The 27168-nt window shown below is 41.4% G+C and overlaps 1 protein-coding gene across 1 annotated transcript; it reads left to right on the top strand.

Annotated features, from left to right (window-relative positions):
* The first annotated feature begins 1108 nt into the window (after positions 1 to 1108).
* LOC132798032 (uncharacterized) lies at positions 1109 to 3415 on the top strand. The gene is made up of 3 exons (XM_060809761.1): positions 1109 to 1818; positions 1988 to 2108; positions 2186 to 3415. Exons 1-3 carry the CDS (start codon positions 1109 to 1111, stop codon positions 3413 to 3415), a joined length of 2061 nt encoding a protein of 686 aa, XP_060665744.1.
* Positions 3416 to 27168: the final 23753 nt, after the last annotated feature.

The raw sequence follows: 27168 nt of genomic DNA, 5'->3' as shown, positions 1-27168 counted from the left end.
CCCTGAAGTATTACCTCACGGCAGTTCCGGGGAGTGCGTTAAATGCGGGAGAAACAGGCGTTAGCCTGGTTTCGCAGGACCACTTGAACGTACTGCGGTGCGTCAACGTCCACTGATGTGCATGCTTAACCGCGTGTATAAGTACTTCTGCGAGTGAAGTAACAGATTGGCAGGGCAGCGGTAGTCGCACTCGACATACCCTACCCTTTTTTTTTGAATTTTTGTTTGCCAAGTGATATATTTAGTGTGTGTATTTGAGAGCAACTCCCAGCTCAAGTGTCGGTGTATAGGCTTACTCCAGCCAGTGTCCCACACACATAGACACACACACACATATACACACCTACATATCAATACACTTCTCCTTCCACCACATATCCATATACAAATATATAAATAAGTTTTTGTTTTTCTTTGACAATTTATTTATTATTTTTTCCATCCAGCGCATTTTTAACCACATTTGTGTTTTTCCAGCATATTGTGTTTTTGTGGTATTTTTCCGTGCTTTTTTGTTCTTGTTTTCGACAATCATTTGCTTGATTGTCGCGGGAAATTTCCCCGCCCCTTTGCGTTCGTTGCCTGTGTCCGCAGTCCGTACCCATTTGGGTACAAAATACCTCAGCACTACCTGTGGTATTTTTCTAGTATTTTCTTTGGTATTTTTTACTAGTTGCTACGTGCCTTCCGTTTCGTTTCCACCTTCTGGGCCGTTTCGGATATAAAAAACCAAGTTCCATTTGGTATTTTTTTGGTATATTTTTCGGTGATTTTCTGGTTTTCTAATCAGCTGCTTCCTATCTTCCGTGCGTAGCATGTCAACGGGCAAACCCGATAAGACTAAAGCTAGACTGTCCGTGCCTTCTACTAGCGCCGCTAGAGTTTCGAGTAACCCCCTTTTCCTAGATCCAAGAGGGAATCGGCTCTTCGTGCATCCAGCACATCGCCAGTTCACACCAAAAGGGAGGTCCCCGCACGGTCAGCTAGTGTTTCACCCACTTCCGGTACCAAGCCTCTGATCCTCGTCACGGAATCTCCGTCTGTTCCTAAGACCAAGGTTGCTTCCGTCCCAATTCCTCGGCCATTCGTTACTCGTTCTCAAAGCAAAATGGCACACAATGTAGTAGATTCGGCATTGAATAAGTTCATCGCCGCGACTGACCGTATAAGTCACTTTGCGGCGCGACTTAACAAGGCTTCTACTGACAGCGCGTCCCTGTACACGTGCCAAGTCCGGAGGGACCAGATGCGTGCCTTGTGGGACAAGGTCGAGAAGGAGTACGAGGCTTGCTCCTGCGTCATGTCGGATGAAATGACGACAGACGAGTTGCCTACCATTCAGGCAAAATATGATTACTGCTATATTCTCTATGAGCAGTGGTCCGCTCAGCTAAGTGAGCAAATAGCTGATGCCTCCCAGGCACTCACTCCCCGTACACCCGTACAAACGCAAGCCGTGCCGTTCATGTCCACAGGGTGTCGCCTACCTCCGTGCGACACCGAAGTTTTCGGAGGCGATTACACTCGCTGGCCCACCTCCCGAGACTTATTCACGGCTATTTATATCCGAAATCCAAGACTGTCGGAAGTTGAGAAACTTTTCCATCTCAACTCCAAGACCAGCGGTGAAGCCCATGCCATTGTGACAAAGTCTCCTTTGACCAATGAGGGGTTTCAGTCGGCGTGGTCCAGCTTGACTGAGCGTTTCGAGAACAAACGGTTGCTCGTGAACAGTCAGCTGCGAATCCTTTTCAACTTGCCCGCCATTGGGCAAGAGTCGGGTGCAGCCATTCAGGAGTTGCAGAGCACCATCCAAGGGTGCTTGACGGCCTTAGAGCACTCAAGGATCAACACGGAGAATTGGGATTGCATCCTGGTTTTCCTGTGTTCTTCGAGGCTCCCAAATTGACCCTTTCTCTTTGGGAACAGTCCATACAAAATAAGAGCGACATTCCAACGTGGGTTGACATGAACGCTTTCCTTCTAGAGCGGTATCGCACCCTAGAAGCGATAGCGGAAGTGTCAGCCAGCACGAGCGCTCCGACGGTTCCACGGGCCTCACGCAAGGAGGCCCCGTCGCCAAGCAGGTCAACTCCTTTGAGAGTCGGGTGACTTCAAAACCCAGTCCTGCAAGTTGTGTTCCCGGGAGAATCACCCGATTCGCTTGTGCCCTCGTTTCCTCCAGATGGGTATCAACGATAGGGTCAATTATATAAAGCAACAGAAGCTGTGTCTCAATTGTTTCGCACGAGGCCATATCCTGGCTGAGTGCACAAGTGCGCACAGCTGCTTTACTTGCAAGGGTCGTCATCATACACTCTTGCATCGAGTGAACCCGGCACCGACAGTCACAACCCCGATTGCATCTCCAATACAGTCCACTTCCACCCAGTCAGCTAACGTCCAGTCATTCGTGGCAGTTAACACACAAGGTGTTCTGCTCAGCACAGCTGTCATTCACGTATGCCATCTCGGCGTCCGCTATACAGCTCGGGCTCTGATTGACTCCGGATCAGAAGCCACCTTCCTCTCAGAGAAGTTGTTCAAGCGCTTGAGGATGCCGTATACATCCGTGCAAGCCCGCGTTTCTGGGCTGACGCAAGCTGTGGCAGCCCAGCCCCGAAAGTTTTGCCAATTCTTAATTGGCTCCCCGGTCAGACCCGATTTGCAGATCGAGGCGTCGGCGTACGTCCTCCCCCAGTTAGCGGGGAATCTGCCCTCATGTTCCGTCCCACAAACACTCCTCGAAAATCTGCCCAGCATCCAGCTGGCAGACCCCAAATTCCATGAGAGTTCGCAGATTGATGTGCTACTAGGCGCTGACATCCTCCCGTCCATTCTGCTCGGCGGCTCTCACCCTAACATTTGTGGGACCCTCCTCGGTCAAGAGACCATTTTCGGTTGGATCCTGACTGGCCCTGTGTCGGGATTCATTTCAAAATCCATTTCGTCCTTTTCGGCTCGACTGTCCGTCGTGCGAACTCCGCCATTGGAGGAACTCCTCTCCAAATTTTGGGAGGTGGAGGACCTGCCGGCTAGCCCAGCAAAAGAATCTGACCTTTTTTGTGAGGCTAACTTCAACGCCACGACCGTGCGAACCTCAACGGGTCGCTACATGGTCACGCTCCCATTCCGCGATCCTGGTCACGTTGACCTGGGTCACTCGAGGGCTACCGCTCTCGCTCAGTTCCTGAGAAACGAGAGCCGTTTAAAGAGGAACGACTCTCTGAAGGAACAATATGACTCCGTTATTCGAGAGTATCTGGATTTGGGTCACATGACTCAAGTCCCCATCCAGTTCCGGCAACTACTATTTGCCGCATCACGCTGTTCTCAAGCCCGACAGCACCACCACGAAGCTTCGCGTTGTATTCAACGCCTCCAGCCCGACTTCAAACGGGAAGAGTCTGAATGACATCCTCCACACTGGGCCAATCCTTCAATCCGACCTGACCATTCAAATCCTGAAATGGAGGTTTTTCCAAATTGTCTTCAACGCTGACATCACCAAGATGTATCGGCAAATCCTTGTGGATCCCAAACACACCCGGTTTCAAAGGTTGCTCTTCCGTACTCCAGACGAGAAGTTATGCGACTTTGAGCTCAACACAGTCACCTTTGGAGTGAACTGTGCTCCGTACCTGGCTATCCGCGTTCTGCATCAACTTGCGAGTGATGTTCGCGACCGGTACCCCTAGCTAGTGACATCATCGCCAATTATATGTATGTTGATGACGTCCTAGCTCACACTAAGCAGGCTGCGGTGTTCGCTATAGATGAGCTTCGAACGGCGCTCGAGAGTGCTGGGTTCCCTTTGCGTAAGAGGACCTCGAACTCGAAAGATGTGCTGAGAAGAATCCCTAAGGATCACTTGCTCTGTGCAGACTTCCTCGAGATCGACGAAGCTAGTGTCGCAAAGACGCTAGGTATTCGATGGCGGGCCACGTCCGACGAGTTCTTTTTCGTCACCGCCGAGATGGTGTCCAAACCATCTTTCAGCAAGAGAGAGTGCTGTCGCAGATCGCCAAGTTGTTCGACCCAGCAGGTTGGCTTGCTCCCGTGGTCATTTGGGCCAAGATTTTTATGCAAGAAATCTGGAAGCAAGAAATCGGCTGGGACGACTCCTTACCGGCGGATCTCACAGAGCAGTGGACCAGTTTTCTGCGAAACTATTCGTCCTTGCAGGACATCCGCATTCCTAGATGGACCAACTACACTCCCGGCGCAAAAATCCAATTCCACGGTTTTGCGACGCCTCTCAAAGCGCGTATGGAGCCGCTCTTTACGCACGTGTGGAAACAGTTGGACAAGTGTCTGTGAGCCTTCTAGCAGCGAAGACTAGAGTTGCACCTATCAAGACGGTCTCTACCTCGTCTTGAGCTGTGCGGAGCTCTCCTGTTGGCAGAATTATCCGCCGCCCTCCTACCACATTTTCCCACCCCCGACGCTGAGACGTACCTGTGGACAGATTCCACTATAGTTCTGGCAAGGTTGGATAAGCAGCCATGCAAGTGGACCACTTTCGTGGCGAACCGAGTGGCCAAGATTCACTCGGTGAATGGCACTTGACAACATGTTCGTTCCGAACACAACCCAGCCGATCTGGCAAGCCGCGGTGTCTCGCCGCAAGAGCTACTGGCCAGTCGCCTTTGGTGGCAGGGGCCTGAATGGCTGACGCACTCACCAGCGCAGTGGCCTTCACCAGTCATTGGGCTCGATACTGAATTGGAGTGTCGAGCGGTGAAGGTCCATGCAGCGCAAGTCCTATGTGAGGACTTCCTCGACCGTTTCTCCAGGTTCGATCGAGCGCTCCGAGTGTTTGCGTATGTGCGAAGGTTTGCCCAGCGTTGCCGCCATCCCAAGGTCTCGTTTCAGAGACGCTCAGCTCTCAAGAGCTTGCAGAAGCTCAAGAGAGGCTGATTGTACAGGCTCAGAATCGGGTATACGCGAAAGAGTGTGCTTCCCTCCGGTCCCATAATCGTTTAATCGGGTCAAGCGATATCCTAAGCTTGAATCCGTTCCTTGACAAGCAAGGTGTCCTGCGTTCCTGTGGACGCGTAAGAGCATCCACCTCCTTATCCTACGACGAACGGCATCCAATAATTCTCCCGTTCGGCTGCGTGTTTTCACGCCTCCTGGTTTCCTTCACGCATCAAGTCTCCCTCCATGGAGGCAACCAATTGGTGATGCGGCTGGTCCGAACCAAGTTCTGGATTCCCAAGCTAAGGAACTTGGTGAAGACAGTAATTAGTGCATGCAAGACCTGCGTGCTCCAGTCGCAGCTGATGGGTGATCTCCCAACCGCTCGGTCGACTTTTTCGCGACCTTTCACTAACTCCGGGTAGACTTCGCCGGTCCTTCGACGTCAAGAGCTACGTCGGACGGGGCTGCAAGATTACGAAGGGTTACGTATGTGTCTTCGTGTGCTTCAGGATCTGACAGCGGAAAAGTTCTTGGAAGCTTTCTCCCGATTCGTGGCACGACGCGGGTGCCCTCTTCACATGTACTCTGACAACGGGAAAACGTTCGTCGGAGCCTCCTCCATTCTCTCCAAAGAATTTGTGGAGAGCACCCGCAACCTGATTCTCACCACTCACAGCCATCAAGGTCTTGCATGGCATTTCAACCCACCTGGTGCCCCTCACATGGGGGTCTCTGGGAAGCAGGCGTCAAGAGTTTCAAGACGCATTTCTACAAGACGGTTTCCTCCGTAAAACATACGTTCGAGGAACTTTCCACCCTCCTGCCCAAAATTGAAGCGTGCCTCAATTCGCGGCCTTTGTCTCCTATGTCAGAGGATGTGAGCGACTTGGCGGCACTTACTCCCGGTCATTTCCTGATCGGGGGTCCGCTACTCTCCATGGCGGAGCCAGAGTCCAGAGAGGATGTGGAGTCCATCCGCAACCGCTGGCAACGGCTCAAGGCTCTCCATCAGCATTTCTGTGTGCGATGGAAGAACGAATATTTGAAGGAATTGCATAAGCGGAATAAGTGGCAGTCACCTTCACGCGATCTCCAAATCGGTGACATGGTGGTCATCAGAGAGGAGAATATACCACCACAAGAATGGCGCCTCGGGCGTGTGCTGACCGCTTGCCCAGGTGCTGATGAAAGGGTCCGTGTGGTAGACCTCCATACGTGTCGTGGTGTTTTCCGCCGACCAGTTGCAAAGCTGGTCCTCCTTCCTACGGGACGCGCGCTCTGAGTCACCTATTCTTCTTTCTACTGCCATCCACTATCCTGTGGTTTTCTCTTCCGGCTTAGGCAATTCATCCCGCGCCATGTTCTTCATTTAATCTATTGTTTTTGTTCTTTTTCTCTTCCTTTTGTTTTTTCGCTTTTTGGTTTCATCCCATTACAGTTTACCATGGCGTCCTCCAGAAGATCATCCTGCTCCTCTCCGACGGAGTGAGCTTGCGAGGGCTCTTCTCGCCAGCGCGCTCCCTTTCGCCTCCGATTGCCGGCTCTCCGCCGGGACAAGCCCTCTCCAGCACCGGTGGCACCGGTTACCCCGCGTGGAGTTTCCGTGCCTCGCCAGGCCGCCCCCAGCGGGGTGAGTATGTGCCTCCCGGCACAAACTCGTTCCGCTGTAGGGTGTGCCGCCACGCGCTGCGCAAATGTCCACGGTTTGCCCAGCTGACGTTGTCAATAAGTACACCGGTGGACGGTGCAGGCATTGTGGTGAGGACCACCACCCATGCTGCACATGCGGGATCGTAGGACCAAGCAGCGGATGGCGCGACAACCGAGGGGCCGACGCGTCGGGATGGACCGGCCCACTTCCCCACACACCAGTGCCTTCCGTGCGGCACTACTCCAGCCAGGCGGCGCCCGACCAGCTCGAGTGCTCATGTGCCTCCCTGCACAAAGCCGTTCAGCGAGGATGGCAGTGGCCATGGTCTCCATTACTCGCGTGCGCAGAAGGAGTGTGCACGGTTTGCGCTCAGACGTCACCCATGAGCCGGGGGTCGTCTTCAAAACCGTACAGCTCCATACAATACGCCCACCAGTCTGTCACACCAGCCGGGCCCAGTTCCTCAGCAACCTCGTGGGCTGACAAGGACTGGTTCCGCTCGGCATGGTCGGCAGTCTTGGGGCTGATTGTACCCTGACGTCGTGCTACCGGGTATCCTCCCGGGCCAAGGCGGACTGCTGGCACAGAATGCTGGGCTGGATTCTGTAGGCACGTGCTACTAGCAGTTTCCGTGGCAATCCCAATATTGCAAGGGGAGAATGTTGATGCGAGCGCATTGCTAAGTGAGAGGCACACCTCCGCTCCGCCGACCGAAAAGCACTCAAAGCTTTTTCGCTCACTAGCAATGCGCTCAGTGCGTAAGAATGCACCCAAGCTCCAGTGCTCTCAGCTTCTCTCTCCCACAACTCACCACCGCTGAGCCGCGCTCAGGATAGATCAACGAAATGCCGTCGGCATTTCTCTCAGTTGCAGTATCAAACCACGTCTCTTTTCAATCGGTACAATTACCCCCATTTCTGTGCGCAACAATAACCCGCCAAGTCTCAATAAATCAACAAATATATATAGAGAAAAACGCGAGCAGTGTCTATCACTGTTAGCATGTAGCGATACCATTGTTTGAGGGTGCATACTTCCCCATTTCAACCAAGTCAGCTTGCCATAATTCGTTTATTCCTTTTGTTATGACTCTACGTCTAAGAAAATGCTTACGTGAAGGAGCATGTATTTCATTAATTATTCCCCGTCTAGACATATTTATTACTTTCGAATATTAGAGCGTATAATTTTATCAAGAATATCTGATGTAGTTTTCTCAGTCTTGATTATTCGCTGATCAACTATAGACAATTTATCGGATAATAATCTCTCATTTCTTTCTTGATGACTTGAAATCATTGATGTTAGAAAATTTCTCAGATCGTTTACAACTTGGTCCACATATTCTTTTATCGCCAAGTCGGCATTCTCAATTGGTAAGCGACCATTTTTAAACGTCTTCCTTGTATATTGTAACTTCCATCATTATCAATGTAGAGTCCTGGTATTTTCTCACGTCGTTTTAAATGAATAGAGATCTGCTTATCATTTACATAACGTCCAAACTTGTCAACAGACACGATGATTATATGCTCATTTCAATATTATCAATCAATTATATATGAATTTAGTGTATAATTTGAGCCTCTCTCAATTCTTCAATTATTGACGTAATTTCATTAATGTGATTCGTATTTCCAGCTGTTTGAGAGGCAATTAAGAGTTGTAATCGTTCAACCAACTCATTTGGATCGTCCCAATATACATAATTGGGTTTATTCGTCGCGAGTGACATGAATCAAGTCCAGAAACAATTGATTTTGAGATTTTAGGTGTAGACTCAGCAGTACGTGATTTTGTTAAGAGTGGTTTAATAATTTTTGTATATATCTTTGCCCTTGTTCCTCTGATCTGTCCATCGGAATTAAAATTTCTCCGGTGTACATTAGTTATCAATAAAATTTCATTATATATTTCTAGATCATTTGAATTATAATTTTGAGGTAGGCGATGGAATATTAGTGAATATAATCCACTAGTAAGACGCCAGTTTTTCCATCATCCAATTCAATTTTTGTGAGTCACATTAATGTGTGAATTCCCCAACATTAAATGTCCACTTGCATTTTGTATGGACCATATGTCTTATCCAAAAGATCTTCCCGTGCCAGTTCACTGATATTCAAATTTTTGAGTTGTCTTCATGTTGGATTGATTGACTCGTTATCGATGGCGTTGAATGTATAGCTGTTTCATTTGATAACACGTTCGATGAATGATAAGACTCGTTAACGGCAATGATGAATGGGGTGAGTCTTGAACCGGTAATGGAAGCGAAGTGTGGGGATATTTGTTTCATAAACTTAGTTGATGAATAAGGAGAACCTTCTCTCGCTAACGATTTCGAGGTATGAGGTAAGCCTTCAAACGATGTGTCTTCTATAGCTGGTTGAGAATAGAATTGATCATCATCATCATCATCATCATCATCATCATCATCATCTTGAGCATTAACACTATCCATTCCCCAATCCAATGCCTTCTCAATATCATATTTAGGTTTTGAGAATTGACTCTTAGCACTGTGAAATGTGAGTTTCCTTTTCTTGTTAGGTGGTGTGTTTCTCTCTCGGTCGATTGGAGAGTAGTTTTGCAAAGTTTTTTCCAGTCTCAACATTATTAAACTCTGATGGTATCAATGTCTGAAATTTTTGTTATCATTCACAAGTTCATGTAGTGGTTCAGTTATAGGTTTAAATGTTTCCTCTAGACCAATACTGTTCTGACTTTTGATTTGTTTAAGATCAAAAACTTTTTTTAGAGCATTTCGGCTTTTAGTTAATAGAGGTAAAACTTTTTGATTCATTTTCTTTCAAATTTATCTCATTCAACTGTTAGTGGATTAATGATTATTTCAGTCTTGTGGTCATTAGTGTACTGTGATCTATTTTACGAAACATAATCATATATAACTAATAAACAGATACATTAGCATGTTTTTATGAAGAGAGTTGGTTGTACAGATCAGCTATCAGACTGTTAAATAGACCAGCTAGCTGTTCTTTTAAACAGACGTGGTTGTATAGATCAGGTACCTGATTGTATCGACCAGGTAACTGTTCTTTTAAACAGACCTGGTTGTAGAGATCAGGTACCTGGTTGTATCGAACAGCTAGCTGTTCTTTTAAACAGACCTGGTTGTACAGATCAGGTATCCGGTTCTGATAACGGACCTCTTTCTGTTAACAGATCTGTTTCAATTTCCCACATCCCCATTTAAAATGATGAAATTAAATTTTCAATTACATTTATTCACACAATGTAAAAGGAGAAAAGTGGCTGAAAAGAAAGCTGAAAATTCCCCAATTTCCCATTCCCTAATGAAAATTTCGAATTTATATTTCAATAACATTTATTTGTAATAAGTATCAGAAGAAATAAAGCTGGAAAAGAAAGCTGAAAAGAAAGCTGAAATTCCCAAAATTTACCAGTCCTCATTTAAAAAATTTTTTAATTTTATTTGTTAATATAATTTATTGTTTTGCATATTTTTCAATTACAATTTCAATTTGAATACAATTTCTCCATCATCCTGTTTTGTTATAGTATAATTACCAGTATTTAATTCTTTAATGTGTACAGATTTAACTTCATCATAGCGTGCCGGGAGGTAAATTAAATACTTTTCCAATGTTAATTTTAGGGAATTGCTATTAAATTTACTAGGAACCTTAGACGCTCCATATATTCTGTATTCCGTATTCCTTGGAAGAGCGCGGAAAGGGAGCTTTTTTTCTTCTTTATTGCATTCAAATAATTCACTGTTGATTCAATCTCCATGTCATTGGCGAGAAATTGAATGTCCTCAGCAAGAGGAGTAATAAGAGGAAGATTAACTTCGGTGAAGTCAATCTCCTCTCCGTTGCTAGTCTCAAACGATGGATTCATGTGTGCTCCTGGCGGTGATGATACTGCTGCTGGTGTTGTTGAGTGATGAGTGCTGATGACTGAATGATATTTTCCTTCGAGTGGCTAGCTGATTTTATACTTGACACTTTCCCCTTCCACTGTTGTTTTCAAAGGTTTTCATTACCTAAGGACGTTTTCCTTTGATTGGTTGACTTTTACCTGTTGCTACCTGTAGGACTTCTCAAGTGCTAGAGAAGAACAACCATCCCACTGATAGGTGTCTCCCTACCCTTCAACCGACATACACCACATTAAAAATTCTAAACACAAATGTCCACAGTTTACAGTCCCAAAATTTTGAAAACGTTCATAATTGTACTTAATGTTTTTCCTAAATATCTGACTACTTCTAATGGTGGCTGTAAATTCCCAAAACTATCAAAATAATAAGAATCTGATCCTCTCTTGTAATATGCTACCCAATGCGTTCCATTCGATATTGAGTCTGCTAAATTTATTATTCCATACTCGAAATGATGTGGAAATTTGGGTAATTGATCCTTCATATAAACACCTCGAAAATGTGGAATCTTTCTAAAGGCAAACTTCATTACATCAAAGTTTGATAATGCTCTCTTGGGTAGCTTACCTAGTAGTTTTTGAACACGTTTTTGTCTTTGATTATTTCTAGCAAATGATATACCATATCCATTTTGTATGGTTGTAAATACAAGCCAGCTCCCAATGCAACCGTTTCCATTTTTTATTATGCCTCTTGTTTTCCTCTAGATGTTGTTTAGCCATCTTTGCATTGTTAATAGATTTTACTATTGCTGCACTACCTGACGCCAAACTACCCACAGCGCTCAGAGCTGTTAAAATTGGGACAAGTGGTAAGAACCCACCTATCTTGGGTACATTTATAACACGTGGAATAACAACATTTTTCCTACATCCCATCGAGTTCGATACTGCTTTACGTGCAACTTTTATTGCACTCAAGATATCAAGCGGATTATTCTTTTCAATTCCTTTGTAGCCTTTTTGATTATTGTAGTCAATGATGTTTTCACTCTTTTCTTTCTCTCCTGATTTGATCCTGTACGATTTCGAGACAAGCAGAAAATCGTACGCTGCAGATAGATAACAGATAGTCCTATACAAACAGGCACCGCTGCGCATTTACGACTTCACACCATCTATCAGCACGCATGATTTGACCTGCATGCGTCATAAACTTAAGCGATATAAGATAAGGTTATCCTACTTTACAACTGTTCAGACTAATAAACTATGAGACAACTATTGATTATCAGGCTACCCATTGTAAACTATAAACAGATAAGAATTGGACCTAAACAAACATTAGTTCTTAAGATATTGTATATATAAACCCTGCATATTTCACAATAAAGTTAGTACTCAACGAAAACTCGTGGTATTCACTTCTCCGAGCTCAATTTGTTTCAAGTACAGATTGCGGCAACGAAATTGTTACTGGTATCCAGAACCGGTGGCAGACAAAACAAACTTTTCAGCTACATTATCAACATTTGGTGACCCCCGACTTCTGGACACAGGATTATTTTGGAGAATCCTACACGTAAGTATAATTGGTCAACTGGGCGACCAATTTCAAAGACCAACAACTGATCAACTTGGCGATCTTGGACATCACTGGATAGTCAACTTGGCAGAAACAAAGAAGGAGAAAATCAAGCTCCATAGCCGTAATATTTAAAAGTATACCTTGACCGCCTATTTGGTTGTGAGAAGAGGCACAACCTGTCAAAGCGACAAAACAAAATACCTCCAACGGGTCAGGTATTACTTTAAATAAAAATGGCATCATCGAATATCAGCGCATTGCTGGACAGGCAATTAATAACAGGCGAAGAGATCCAAAACGTAATAAGGAATTACAAAAGGACTCGCCTGAGCGAAAACTACAGCATGACTACTTCCAAAAACGCATTGAGAAGTTAGTTAAGCTGTGGGAAACATTTTCTAAAGAGGATTTAAATATAAAAAGTAAAACAGAAGGTGCTAAAATTGAGCACAATTACTTTAAAAATGACTACTTCAATCAAATAAGAGATTTGGTTGTATCCTACAAAGGAGAATTTAATAAACAATTATCCACAATACAAATGGATACTGGATCGGTTACTTCCAGTGAAGAAGAATCAGAACTGGAGCCAATGATTCGTGAACAATGGGTTTTGCTGGATAGCTTGGAACGCATCATGAACAAAATGAAGAATGAAACACGTCAAGGTTTTATGCCAATCATAAATCAGTATTGGAAAAAATAACAACTATCCACATAGAAATTTATAAAAATTTGAGGATCCTGCAAAACTTGGATATAGCGACCAGAGATATTTAGCAGCTGAAGACGCCGTCATAGGAGTCCAAACTATGACATGTGAAGAAAGTATCTCTCGTCCTGCTAACATACCCCAAATGCATGCCTCATTGCCGTTGCCGAAGGTTGAAATTCCCAAATTTTATGGGGATTATTTAAAATGGCAACAATTTCATGACATCTTCAAGAAAATGATTCATGAAGCATCATTACCCATCATTCAAAAGATGTGGTACTTAAAAACTAGCATCACTGGTGATGCTGAGGAAGGAAATTATGAAATAGCATGGAATATGCTACAAGAGCGTTTTAGCAACAAAAGAGTGCTAAGTAACGCATTAATACAAAAATATTAGACCAACCACCAATAACAAATGATGGCAAATCTATAAAAGCAATGCATGATAATATCAAAGAAACATTATCTGCACTAAATAACATTGGAATTCGAACTGAAAACTGGCATCCAATACTGTTATGTAGTTTAACAAGGAAATTGATCGTCAAACTCATATGTTATATGAACAATCAGTTGTAGACTCAAAGAAGCTGCAGAAACTGGATCAGTTTTTGACCTTCTTGGAACATCGGTTCCTTACATTGGAGGCTACCGGCAGTGATAAGATAAATCACACCAAAAAGGCACATGCGCTCAGATTGGTACAGAATATACATGTTATTTCTGTAACAAAACCAATCACATTATATACAAGTGCAATGAATTTTTGAAGAAAACAACAGCTGAACGACTAAATTGGATTCAAAGGAACAAGTTATGCGTAAAATGTTTCAAACGCGATCATTCAGCAAAGGAATGCCAGAAGAAAAATTGTTTTAAATGCGATAAAAGGCATAACACTCTTCTACATTTGGAATCGAAGCCTGAATCCAAAACAGCAGCATCAGCAAGTGGAGTACAAAGCAATTATGTACTTTTAGCCACTGCTCGAGTAATTATTGAAGGCAATAATGGACAAATGGCCGAATTCAGAGCCTTACTTGACTCAGGTTCTCAAGTCAATGTAATCTCTGAAAGAGCATTAAATATATTAGCTCTTAACGTTAAAAATCAGAGCTACAAATAAATGGAATTGGTGGACGAACACAAACATCGAAAGCACGTGTTAATGTTATGCTCAAATCACAGCATAACAATTTCAACTCTCGATTGGAGGCTATTGTATTGCCTCACATTGTTGCAGATCAACCAGGACAGTCAATTGATATTGCTCGTTGGAAACTTCCAAAGCATATTGAATTAGCAGATCCTAACTTTGACAAAGCAGGAAAGATTGATCTACTCTTAGAGCAGAACACTACTACGACATAATGCAGGACAAGCATTTATCGTTGGGTAAAGGACTGCCAAGATTACAGAAAACCAAACTAGGATGGATTGTGGCTGGAAAATTAAAACATAATTTATCAGGATCAACTACTTGTGCAGCTCTAACGGAAGAAGATAAAGTAGACCAACAAATTACGAAATTTTGGGAACTGGATTCATTCTCAACCGATACACCATGTCTATCACCACTGGAGAAACAATGTGAAATGCACTTTCTCCAGAACATTCAGACTGCAATTGATAAGAAACCGATTGTTAGTCTCCCATTCATGGATAATGCTTCAGCCCTGGGGAGAGTCGTGATCTTGCGACACGACGATTCCTTTCCTTGGAAAAACGGTTATTGCGAGATCCACAAACTAAGGCAAGTTATGTGGATTTCATGAAAGAATATGAAGCTCTTGGGCATATGAAGGAGATGCACACAAATGAAATAACAAAAGCACGGTACTTCATACCACATCACTGTGTGCTCAAACCTGAAAGTGCAACAACCAAATTAAGAGTGGTTTTCGATGCATCTGCGGTTACGTCATCAGGAAAATCGCTCAACGACTTACTGCACAAAGGACCTACGGTGCAAAACTCTATATTTTCATTGATGTTAGAAAATTTCTCAGATCGTTTACAACTTGGTCCACATATTCTTTTATCGCCAAGTCGGCATTCTCAATTGGTAAGCGACCATTTTTAAACGTCTTCCTTGTATATTGTAACTTCCATCATTATCAATGTAGAGTCCTGGTATTTTCTCACGTCGTTTTAAATGAATAGAGATCTGCTTATCATTTACATAACGCCCAAACTTGTCAACAGACACGATGATTATATGCTCATTTCAATATTATCAATCAATTTTGTTAATTTTGTTAAGAGCCGGTTTAATAATTTTTGAGGAATTATATATCTTTGCCCCAAAGGTTCCTCTGATCTGTCCATCGGAATTAAAATTTCTCCGGTGTACATTAGTTATCAATAAAATTTCATTATATATTTCTAGATCATTTGAATTATAATTTTGAGGTAGGCGATGGAATATTAGTGAATATAATCCACTAGTAAGACGCCAGTTTTTCCATCATCCAATTCAATTTTTTGTGAGTCACATTAATGTGTGAATTCCCCAACATTAAATGTCCACTTGCATTTTTGTATGGACCATATGTCTTATCCAAAAGATCTTCCCGTGCCAGTTCACTGATATTCAAATTTTTGAGTTGTCTTCATGTTGGATTGATTGACTCGTTATCGATGGCGTTGAATGTATAGCTGTTTCATTTGATAACACGTTCGATGAATGATAAGACTCGTTAACGGCAATGATGAATGGGGTGAGTCTTGAACCGGTAATGGAAGCGAAGTGTGGGGGATATTTGTTTCATAAACTTAGTTGATGAATAAGGAGAATCTTCTCTCGCTAACGATTTCGAGGTATGAGGTAAGCCTTCAAACGATGTGTCTTCTATAGCTGGTTGAGAATAGAATTGATCATCATCATCATCATCATCATCATCATCATTGAGCATTAACACTATCCATTCCCCAATCCAATGCCTTCTCAATATCATATTTAGGTTTTGAGAATTGACTCTTAGCACTGTGAAATGTGAGTTTCCTTTTCTTGTTAGGTGGTGTGTTTCTCTATCGGTCGATTGAGAGTAGTTTTGCAAAGTTTTTTCCAGTCTCAACATTATTAAACTCTGATGGTATCAATGTCTGAAATTTTTGTTATCATTCCCAAGTTCATGTAGTGGTTCAGTTATAGGTTTAAATGTTTCCTATAGACCAATACTGTACTGACTTTTGAGTTGTTTAAGATCAGAAACTTTTTTTAGAGCATTTCGGCTTTTTAGTTAATTGAGTTAAAACTTTTGATTCATTTTCTTTCAAATTTATCTCATTCAACTGTTAGTGGATTAATGATTATTTCAGTCTTGTGGTCATTAGTGTACTGTGATCTATTTTACGAAACATAATCATATATAACCAATAAACAGATACATTATCATGTTTTTATGAAGAGAGTTGGTTGTACAGATCAGCTATCAGACTGTTAAATAGACCAGCTAGCTGTTCTTTTAAACAGACGTGGTTGTATAGATCAGGTACCTGATTGTATCGACCAGGTAACTGTTCTTTTAAACAGACCTGGTTGTAGAGATCAGGTACCTGGTTGTATCGAACAGCTAGCTGTTCTTTTAAACAGACCTGGTTGTACAGATCAGGTATCCGGTTCTGATAACGGACCTCTTTCTGTTAACAGATCTGTTTCAATTTCCCACATCCCCATTTAAAATGATGAAATTAAATTTTCAATTACATTTATTCACACAATGTAAAAAGGAGAAAAGTGGCTGAAAAGAAAGCTGAAAATTCCCCAATTTCCCATTCCCTAATGAAAATTTCGAATTTATATTTCAATAACATTTATTTGTAATGAGTATCAGAAGAAATAAAGCTGGAAAAGAAAGCTGAAAAGAAAGCTGAAATTCCCAAAATTTACCAGTCCTCATTTAAAAAATTTTTTAATTTTATTTTTATTTGTTAATATAATTTATTGTTTTGCATATTTTTCAATTACAATTTCAATTTGAATACAATTTCTCCATCATCCTGTTTTGTTATAGTATAATTACCAGTATTTAATTCTTTAATGTGTACAGATTTAACTTCATCATAGCGTGCCGGGAGGTAAATTAAATACTTTTCCAATGTTAATTTTAGGGAATTGCTATTAAATTTACTAGGAACCTTAGACGCTCCATATATTCTGTATTCCGTATTCCTTGGAAGAGCGCGGAAAGGGAGCTTTTTTTCTTCTTTATTGCATTCAAATAATTCACTGTTGATTCAATCTCCATGTCATTGGCGAGAAATTGAATGTCCTCAGCAAGAGGAGTAATAAGAGGAAGATTAACTTCGGTGAAGTCAATCTCCTCTCCGTTGCTAGTCTCAAACGATGGATTCATGTGTGCTCCTGGCGGTGATGATACTGCTGCTGGTGTTGTTGAGTGATGAGTGCTGATGACCGAATGATATTTTCCTTCGAGTGGCTAGCTGATTTTATACTTGACACTTTCCCCTTCCACTGTTGTTTTCAAAGGTTTTCATTACCTAAGGACGTTTTCCTTTGATTGGTTGACTTTTACCTGTTGCTACCTGTAGGACTTCTCAAGTGCTAGAGAAGAACAACCATCCCACTGATAGGTGTCTCCCTACCCTTCAACCGACATACACCACATTAAAAATTCTAAACACAAATGTCCACAGTTTACAGTCCCAAAATTTTGAAAACGTTCATAATTGTACTTAATGTTTTTCCTAAATATCTGACTACTTCTAATGGTGGCTGTAAATTCCCAAAATTATCAAAATAATAAGAATCTGATCCTCTCTTGTAATATGCTACCCAATGCGTTCCATTCGATATTGAGTCTGCTAAATTTATTATTCCATACTCGAAATGATGTGGAAATTTGGGTAATTGATCCTTCATATAAACACCTCGAAAATGTGGAATCTTTCTAAAGGCAAACTTCATTACATCAAAGTTTGATAATGCTCTCTTGGGTAGCTTACCTAGTAGTTTTTGAACACGTTTTTGTCTTTGATTATTTCTAGCAAATGATATACCATATCCATTTTTGTATGGTTGTAAATACAAGCCAGCTCCCAATGCAACCGTTTCCATTTTTTATTATGCCTCTTGTTTTCCTCTAGATGTTGTTTAGCCTTTGGATTGTTAATAGATTTTACTATTGCTGCACTACCTGACGCCAAACTACCCACAGCGCTCAGAGCTGTTAAAATTGGGACAAGTGGTAAGAACCCACCTATCTTGGGTACATTTATAACACGTGGAATAACAACATTTTTCCTACATCCCATCGAGTTCGATACTGCTTTACGTGCAACTTTTATTGCACTCAAGATATCAAGCGGATTATTCTTTTCAATTCCTTTGTAGCCTTTTTGATTATTGTAGTCAATGATGTTTTCACTCTTTTCTTTCTCTCCTGATTTGATCCTGTACGATTTCGAGACAAGCAGAAAATCGTACGCTGCAGATAGATAACAGATAGTCCTATACAAACAGGCACCGCTGCGCATTTACGACTTCACACCATCTATCAGCACGCATGATTTGACCTGCATGCGTCATAAACTTAAGCGATATAAGATAAGGTTATCCTACTTTACAACTGTTCAGACTAATAAACTATGAGACAACTATTGATTATCAGGCTACCCATTGTAAACTATAAACAGATAAGAATTGGACCTAAACAAACATTAGTTCTTAAGATATTGTATATATAAACCCTGCATATTTCACAATAAAGTTAGTACTCAACGAAAACTCGTGGTATTCACTTCTCCGAGCTCAATTTGTTTCAAGTACAGATTGCGGCAACGAAATTGTTACTGGTATCCAGAACCGGTGGCAGACAAAACAAACTTTTCAGCTACATTATCAACATTTGGTGACCCCCGACTTCTGGACACAGGATTATTTTGGAGAATCCTACACGTAAGTATAATTGGTCAACTGGGCGACCAATTTCAAAGACCAACAACTGATCAACTTGGCGATCTTGGACATCACTGGATAGTCAACTTGGCAGAAACAAAGAAGGAGAAAATCAAGCTCCATAGCCGTAATATTTAAAAGTATACCTTGACCGCCTATTTGGTTGTGAGAAGAGGCACAACCTGTCAAAGCGACAAAACAAAATACCTCCAACGGGTCAGGTATTACTTTAAATAAAAATGGCATCATCGAATATCAGCGCATTGCTGGACAGGCAATTAATAACAGGCGAAGAGATCCAAAACGTAATAAGGAATTACAAAAGGACTCGCCTGAGCGAAAACTACAGCATGACTACTTCCAAAAACGCATTGAGAAGTTAGTTAAGCTGTGGGAAACATTTTCTAAAGAGGATTTAAATATAAAAGTAAAACAGAAGGTGCTAAAATTGAGCACAATTACTTTAAAAATGACTACTTCAATCAAATAAGAGATTTGGTTGTATCCTACAAAGGAGAATTTAATAAACAATTATCCACAATACAAATGGATACTGGATCGGTTACTTCCAGTGAAGAAGAATCAGAACTGGAGCCAATGATTCGTGAACAATGGGTTTTGCTGGATAGCTTGGAACGCATCATGAACAAAATGAAGAATGAAACACGTCAAGGTTTTATGCCAATCATAAATCAGTATTGGAAAAAATAACAACTATCCACATAGAAATTTATAAAAATTTGAGGATCCTGCAAAACTTGGATATAGCGACCAGAGATATTTAGCAGCTGAAGACGCCGTCATAGGAGTCCAAACTATGACATGTGAAGAAAGTATCTCTCGTCCTGCTAACATACCCCAAATGCATGCCTCATTGCCGTTGCCGAAGGTTGAAATTCCCAAATTTTATGGGGATTATTTAAAATGGCAACAATTTCATGACATCTTCAAGAAAATGATTCATGAAGCATCATTACCCATCATTCAAAAGATGTGGTACTTAAAAACTAGCATCACTGGTGATGCTGAGGAAGGAAATTATGAAATAGCATGGAATATGCTACAAGAGCGTTTTAGCAACAAAAGAGTGCTAAGTAACGCATTAATACAAAAATATTAGACCAACCACCAATAACAAATGATGGCAAATCTATAAAAGCAATGCATGATAATATCAAAGAAACATTATCTGCACTAAATAACATTGGAATTCGAACTGAAAACTGGCATCCAATACTGTTATGTAGTTTAACAAGGAAATTGATCGTCAAACTCATATGTTATATGAACAATCAGTTGTAGACTCAAAGAAGCTGCAGAAACTGGATCAGTTTTTGACCTTCTTGGAACATCGGTTCCTTACATTGGAGGCTACCGGCAGTGATAAGATAAATCACACCAAAAAGGCACATGCGCTCAGATTGGTACAGAATATACATGTTATTTCTGTAACAAAACCAATCACATTATATACAAGTGCAATGAATTTTTGAAGAAAACAACAGCTGAACGACTAAATTGGATTCAAAGGAACAAGTTATGCGTAAAATGTTTCAAACGCGATCATTCAGCAAAGGAATGCCAGAAGAAAAATTGTTTTAAATGCGATAAAAGGCATAACACTCTTCTACATTTGGAATCGAAGCCTGAATCCAAAACAGCAGCATCAGCAAGTGGAGTACAAAGCAATTATGTACTTTTAGCCACTGCTCGAGTAATTATTGAAGGCAATAATGGACAATGGCCGAATTCAGAGCCTTACTTGACTCAGGTTCTCAAGTCAATGTAATCTCTGAAAGAGCATTAAATATATTAGCTCTTAACGTTAAAAATCAGAGCTACAAATAAATGGAATTGGTGGACGAACACAAACATCGAAAGCACGTGTTAATGTTATGCTCAAATCACAGCATAACAATTTCAACTCTCGATTGGAGGCTATTGTATTGCCTCACATTGTTGCAGATCAACCAGGACAGTCAATTGATATTGCTCGTTGGAAACTTCCAAAGCATATTGAATTAGCAGATCCTAACTTTGACAAAGCAGGAAAGATTGATCTACTCTTAGGAGCAGAACACTACTACGACATAATGCAGGACAAGCATTTATCGTTGGGTAAAGGACTGCCAAGATTACAGAAAACCAAACTAGGATGGATTGTGGCTGGAAAATTAAAACATAATTTATCAGGATCAACTACTTGTGCAGCTCTAACGGAAGAAGATAAAGTAGACCAACAAATTACGAAATTTTGGGAACTGGATTCATTCTCAACCGATACACCATGTCTATCACCACTGGAGAAACAATGTGAAATGCACTTTCTCCAGAACATTCAGACTGCAATTGATAAGAAACCGATTGTTAGTCTCCCATTCATGGATAATGCTTCAGCCCTGGGGAGAGTCGTGATCTTGCGACACGACGATTCCTTTCCTTGGAAAAACGGTTATTGCGAGATCCACAAACTAAGGCAAGTTATGTGGATTTCATGAAAGAATATGAAGCTCTTGGGCATATGAAGGAGATGCACACAAATGAAATAACAAAAGCACGGTACTTCATACCACATCACTGTGTGCTCAAACCTGAAAGTGCAACAACCAAATTAAGAGTGGTTTCGATGCATCTGCGGTTACGTCATCAGGAAAATCGCTCAACGACTTACTGCACAAAGGACCTACGGTGCAAAACTCTATATTTTCAATTTTGCTGCGATTTAGGACTCACAAATATGTTTTCACGGCGGACATAGAGAAAATGTACCGTCAAATCTGGATAAATCCCCAGGACCAATATTTTCAAACAATTGTTTGGCGCAATGATCCATCTGAGGATTTGCGATACTACCGATTAAAACGGTTACCTATGGAACAAAAGCTGCACAATATTTAGCCACAAAGTGCTTGCAGCACATAGCACAAAAGGGCAGAAAGGAATACCCTAATGGTGCTGCCAAATGACTTGGAAAACGACTTCTATGTAGACGATTGCTTAACCGGAGCCGAAACTATACCAGAAGCTCTACAGAGGCAACAACAGCTTAACAAACTTCTGCAAAATTCTGATTCAAGTTAAGAAAATGGTGTACCAACAATTTCCAAGTTCTACAAGGAGTTCCGAGGGAAGACATCACTTCAAATGTACAACTGGAGGAGACTTCATATGAGGACTACACGATTAAGACCCTCGGAATCACCTGGACACCAACGACAGATCACCTTTGTGGGAAAACGGAGATAGCAACAAAGGCCAACATATCAAGACGAGATGTTGTGTCTCAAATCTTTAGGATATTTGATCCTCTTGGTTTATTTTCACCAGTTGTAATGAAAGCAAAATTTTCATGCAACGCCTCACAAAGGAGGGTTATGAGTACAAAGACGATCTGCCGGCTCATCTTCAGGAGGAATGGAAACGCTACAGGGAGGAGCTAAAGGTTCTGAACACCATAAAATACCACGTCACGTATACTCAGGAAAACACCTGTGACGGCAGAAATCCACACATTTGTTGATGCCTCGGAGAAAGCATATGGAACTGCTGTATACATCCAAGCAACATATAAGGACAAGCGAAGAACGATCCAGTTATTATGTGCAAAATCTCACTTAGCACCAATAAATACAATAACGCTACCGCGTCTGGAGCTTAAGGCTGCTGTATTAGGAGCACAGTTGACTTCCAAAATAAAGGAAGACTTGGCCATGAAAAATGCATCCACATATTACTGGTCTGATTCACGGATTGTACTGTCATGGATTAATTGCTCATCATCCATTCGAGACAAATTCGTTGCCACTAGAGTTGCAACAATACATGAGCTATCCATACCAAAACAGTGGAGACATGTTGCATCAGAACACAATGCAGCAGATGTCCTCTCCAGAGGAATGACGGCTTCAAAATTCGCGGAACATACGATGTGGTTCTACGGCCCTATGTTCCTACATGGTTCATCATCCACATGGCCGGCTCCTTTTATTGCTACCAACGAGGAATTAATAATTATGAATCCGCCAAAGGTTAGTCAATCATCCGTGATGACTATCACAAAAGAGGAGGACATAATATACACAATACAACATAATAATTCATTTAACAAGCTACTCAGAGTAATAGCTTACATGATGCGCTTCCGACGTAAGAAGAAATACATAAGCCACACCATTGAGTTTGAAGAAATAATGGAAGCCCGAAAAATTAATTTCCGCAACATTCAAAATATCGACTTCAAAAATGACATCAAACATCTCAAGAGGCAAAGGGAGACACTAAAAGGCAGTTCAATCAACTCACTATCACCATTCTTAGATCAGAATGGAATTTTGCGTGTAGGAGGTCGACTGGAGGCGGCAAATATATCATTCGACTCCAAACATCCGATACTTCTGCCATACAACGACCCTGTTGTGAAGATGATTCTTGTGCAAATACACAAGGACAACATGCATTGCTCTATTAACTACATCAAGGCAGCAATTCTGGATCCTTAAAGGAAAAACTATGGCTAGGAGCACGGTAAAAGCCTGTATCAAGTGCACTAAAGCTAAGCCAAAATTAATGGAGCAGATCATGGGAAATCTGCCACCACTTAGGGTAACGCAAGCTCGACCATTTTTCAACTCTGGCGTCGATTATTGTGGACCATTTAAAATCCACTACAAAGTGAGAGGAAAGAAGCCTAGCACAGCTTACATTGCCATATTCTGCTGTTTCGCGACTAAAGCTGTACATCTGGAGCTGGTTAGCGATCTCACAACAGAGGCATTCTTAGCAGCACTTCGTCGTTTCATTGCTCGACGAGGGAAATGCCAAACTCTTCACTGCGACAATGCAACAAATTTTGTGGGAGCAAAAACAAGTTGCAGGAGTTACAGGAGGCTATATTCTCCGATAATGCGAAAACCCTAATTCTCCAGGAGTGCAACAACAAGGGAGTTCAATTTAAATTCATCCCACCTCGTGCACCACACTTCGGAGGATTATGGGAAGCTGCAGTAAAGTCGGCAAAACATTTATTACTAAAAATGTGACGACAGCCGATCTTACTTATGAAGAACTGGAAACAGTTATAGTCGAAATAGAGGCCATATTGAACTCTCGACCATTAACACCACTGTCCGATGACCCAAATGACGTTACAGCACTAACGCCTGGACACTTCCTAATTGAGAGCCGCTAACTGCACAAGCTGATTGTGAACCATCGCAGCAACCAAAAACGTTAGGTAATCGATGGCAGGCCGTTTCAAAACTGAAACATGCATTCTGGAATCAATGGTCGCAGGAGTATCTACAACAGTTGCAGCAACGTCAAAAATGGAGAAGATCCTCAGCAAACATAAAGGAAGGCACTTTAGTAATAATAAAGGAAGACAATGTTCCTGTATTACAATGGCCCATGGGAAGAATTGTTCGAGTCTTCTACGGAAAGACAACTTTGCACGAGTGGTTGAAGTTAAAACGACCAAAGGGATCTTTAAACGTGAGATTCAACATGTTGCTCCACTCTTTAATGAAGAAGAACCCACTGACAAACATCCAATTGAAGAAGATGAAGTGGAAGAAGAAAACAAAGCAGTTGAAGACCGCCAGCTGAGGAAAAGGAAACAACCAAATCACGCTTCGATAACCAGTGTTATGATTGTCATGCTATTATTACTACCATTAGCCTGGGCCCAATCGATTCATATAACTCAGTTTGGATCAAAACCAGGAATATTTTTCGAGAAAATTGGTACAACTCAATTAGCAGTGGCTGACTGGACCATAGTGGCTTACTTCGATCTCAAGCCATATTGGAGTGACATGGCTACATTTTCAAAAGGAACAACAAAATTGGTGAAATGTGCGCTATACTTAATGACGCCCACTCATGTGAAGGAATGTACCAATACTTCCGACACATAGAGAATGAACTCATCATGGAAAATATGCTATTGGCCAAATCACGGAAAGTTCGAGCACCATTGGACATCGTGGGAAACATTGCAAGCAGTCTATTTGGTGTATTAGATTCTCAATATGCACAAGACATGTCGAAAACAATATCGAAGGTCAAGGACAATGAAGATCATCTTTTGGAGTTATTACAAAACCAAACATCCTTAGTTGATTCAACAATAAACGTAGTGAAACGAGATGAAATTGCATACGAAAAACGACTCAACCTAATTGAAAGTCAAATGAATGCAATAATACAAGATAAATATACGGGATCATTTGAAGCCTGATCAAATGCTACCTGTTAGCCAAGAAAACATACTCATGGCATACAAACTGATGAAGCAAGCTGAAGGCACCATAGTAGATAATCATGTGATTATAAAAATAACAGTACCATTGATATCGGTACAGGTATTGGACATATACAAATTAATACCGATCCCAGCTGCAAATATATATGGATTTCATCTGTTCAAAATTAAAACACCATTCATTGCAATTAACAACTATCGAGATAAGTTTGTTGATATGACGACGGAAGACATAGCAAATTGTCGTCCAAGATCGATAAATGATTTCATTTGTCACAGCAAGCAATCAATGTTCTCTACAGAAATGAGCTGCGTAATGCAACTATTCCATAATAAAACAGACACTTCATGTCATCTGAAATCACAAATAAAACATTCATTTGGCAAGAGATGCATAAAAGAATCAATGGATATTTGCGACAAGGACGCCAATAAAACTCTCAGCTGTTTGCACCGATGGAACATCAGATATCTGGTTACGCAACACGGGGCTACTGACAGCAAAAGCAGGATGCACCATACGCAACTCCCTAATAACAGTAATCAGTCAAACTGGTATAGAAACATCGACGTTCACCTCATACGCCCGTTTTGGAGAAATCGATGGTAACAATACAACGATTAAAAGACAAAATATTACCTCCAGGAAAACAAATAAATTTGGCTATACCGAACTACTGGATCTTCAACGGGATCTTGTACCAAACCGAAGACTCAGACTACCACATAGACTTGAGACGATCGAGCATCACCACATCGCAATGTACATCGGCCTAACATTCATCATAATAATATTGACCATTCACTGGGTAAGAAAATGTTACAAGAGAGACAACAGACCACAGCAAGTCCAGATACCAGCGGTGGCAATGAGGAAAACTGATACGACTTCGAGTCCGCCGTTCACCATTAACATCGATGATTGTTGAAACTGCGTTCAACGGCCGGGAGGATGTACGATTTCGAGACAAGCAGAAAATCGTACGCTGCAGATAGGTAACAGATAGTCCTATACAAACAGGCACCGCTGCGCATTTACGACTTCACACCATCTATCAGCACGCATGATTTGACCGGCATGCGTCAAAAACTTAAGCGATATAAGATAAGGCTATCCTACTTTACAACTGTTCAGACTAATAAACTATGAGACAACTATTGATTATCAGGCTACCCATTGTAAACTATAAACAGATAAGAATTGGACCTAAACAAACATTAGTTCTTAAGATATTGTATATATAAACCCTGCATATTTCACAATAAAGTTAGTACTCAACGAAAACTCGTGGTATTCACTTTTCCGAGCTCAATTTGTTTCAAGTACAGATTGCGGCAACGAAATTGTTACTGGTATCAAGAACCGGTGGCAGACAAAACAAACTTTTCAGCTACATTATCAACAGATCCCATTCCAAATTTTTTCTTCGTCTTCATCATGTTTGTTACAAAGTATGCTGCTGCTCTCTCTCAATACTACTGTCTAACGCTTTTACACGATTCCAAGCCTTTTCAATTAAAACTGAGTCAGCTTTATGACGTTCACTCAACTCTTTACTGTTTGAATATGCAATATCATGCTCTCTACACGCTTCATCCAAACCATTAATTCCACGATCGCCACGTGCTAATCGTTTCTCTAACTTTGTTCCAGGTCCACAGTAATTGTATCCAGGTATATGAGCCTCAAAAGGTAGAGAGTCTATTATATTGTTTACAAGACCACTACCCTGTTTGAGTTTTGATTTTGAACTAATTAAATTATAAAAACGTTTGACCATTTTATAGCAACCTCAATCAACAAACGTTTCCCATTGAATGAAGTTCTTCTCTCACTAACATGCGTTTTTAAGACATAAGAAAAGCATACTAGTACGAAACATTGAGGGTGGTGGACATGGAGAGAATAATCAACAACCTCGACATAGTGTTTTGTTACCCAATACAATTAGAGCATTAATTGTTGGACCATCAAATTGTGGAAAACCAATGTGATGCTTAGTCTTATAGAGAGTCCCAATGGTCTCAAAATTGAAAATATTTATGTATTTTCAAAGAGTTTATACCAACCCAAATATGAATATTTGGAAAAACTTATCAAACCAATTCAAGGAATGGGATATTTTACGTTCTCCGGAAACGATGCAGTGTTATCACCGCACGAAGCTAAAAATAATTCCATTATGATATTCGACGATGTGGCATGTGAAAAGCAGGATAATATCCGAAACTATTT

This window comes from Drosophila nasuta, unplaced genomic scaffold (genome assembly GCF_023558535.2).
Source record: "Drosophila nasuta strain 15112-1781.00 unplaced genomic scaffold, ASM2355853v1 ctg65_pilon, whole genome shotgun sequence".
NCBI lineage: Eukaryota > Metazoa > Arthropoda > Insecta > Diptera > Drosophilidae > Drosophila > Drosophila nasuta.
Note: the sequence above shows the minus strand (reverse complement) of the source record. Positions and strands in the feature narration are given on the sequence as shown.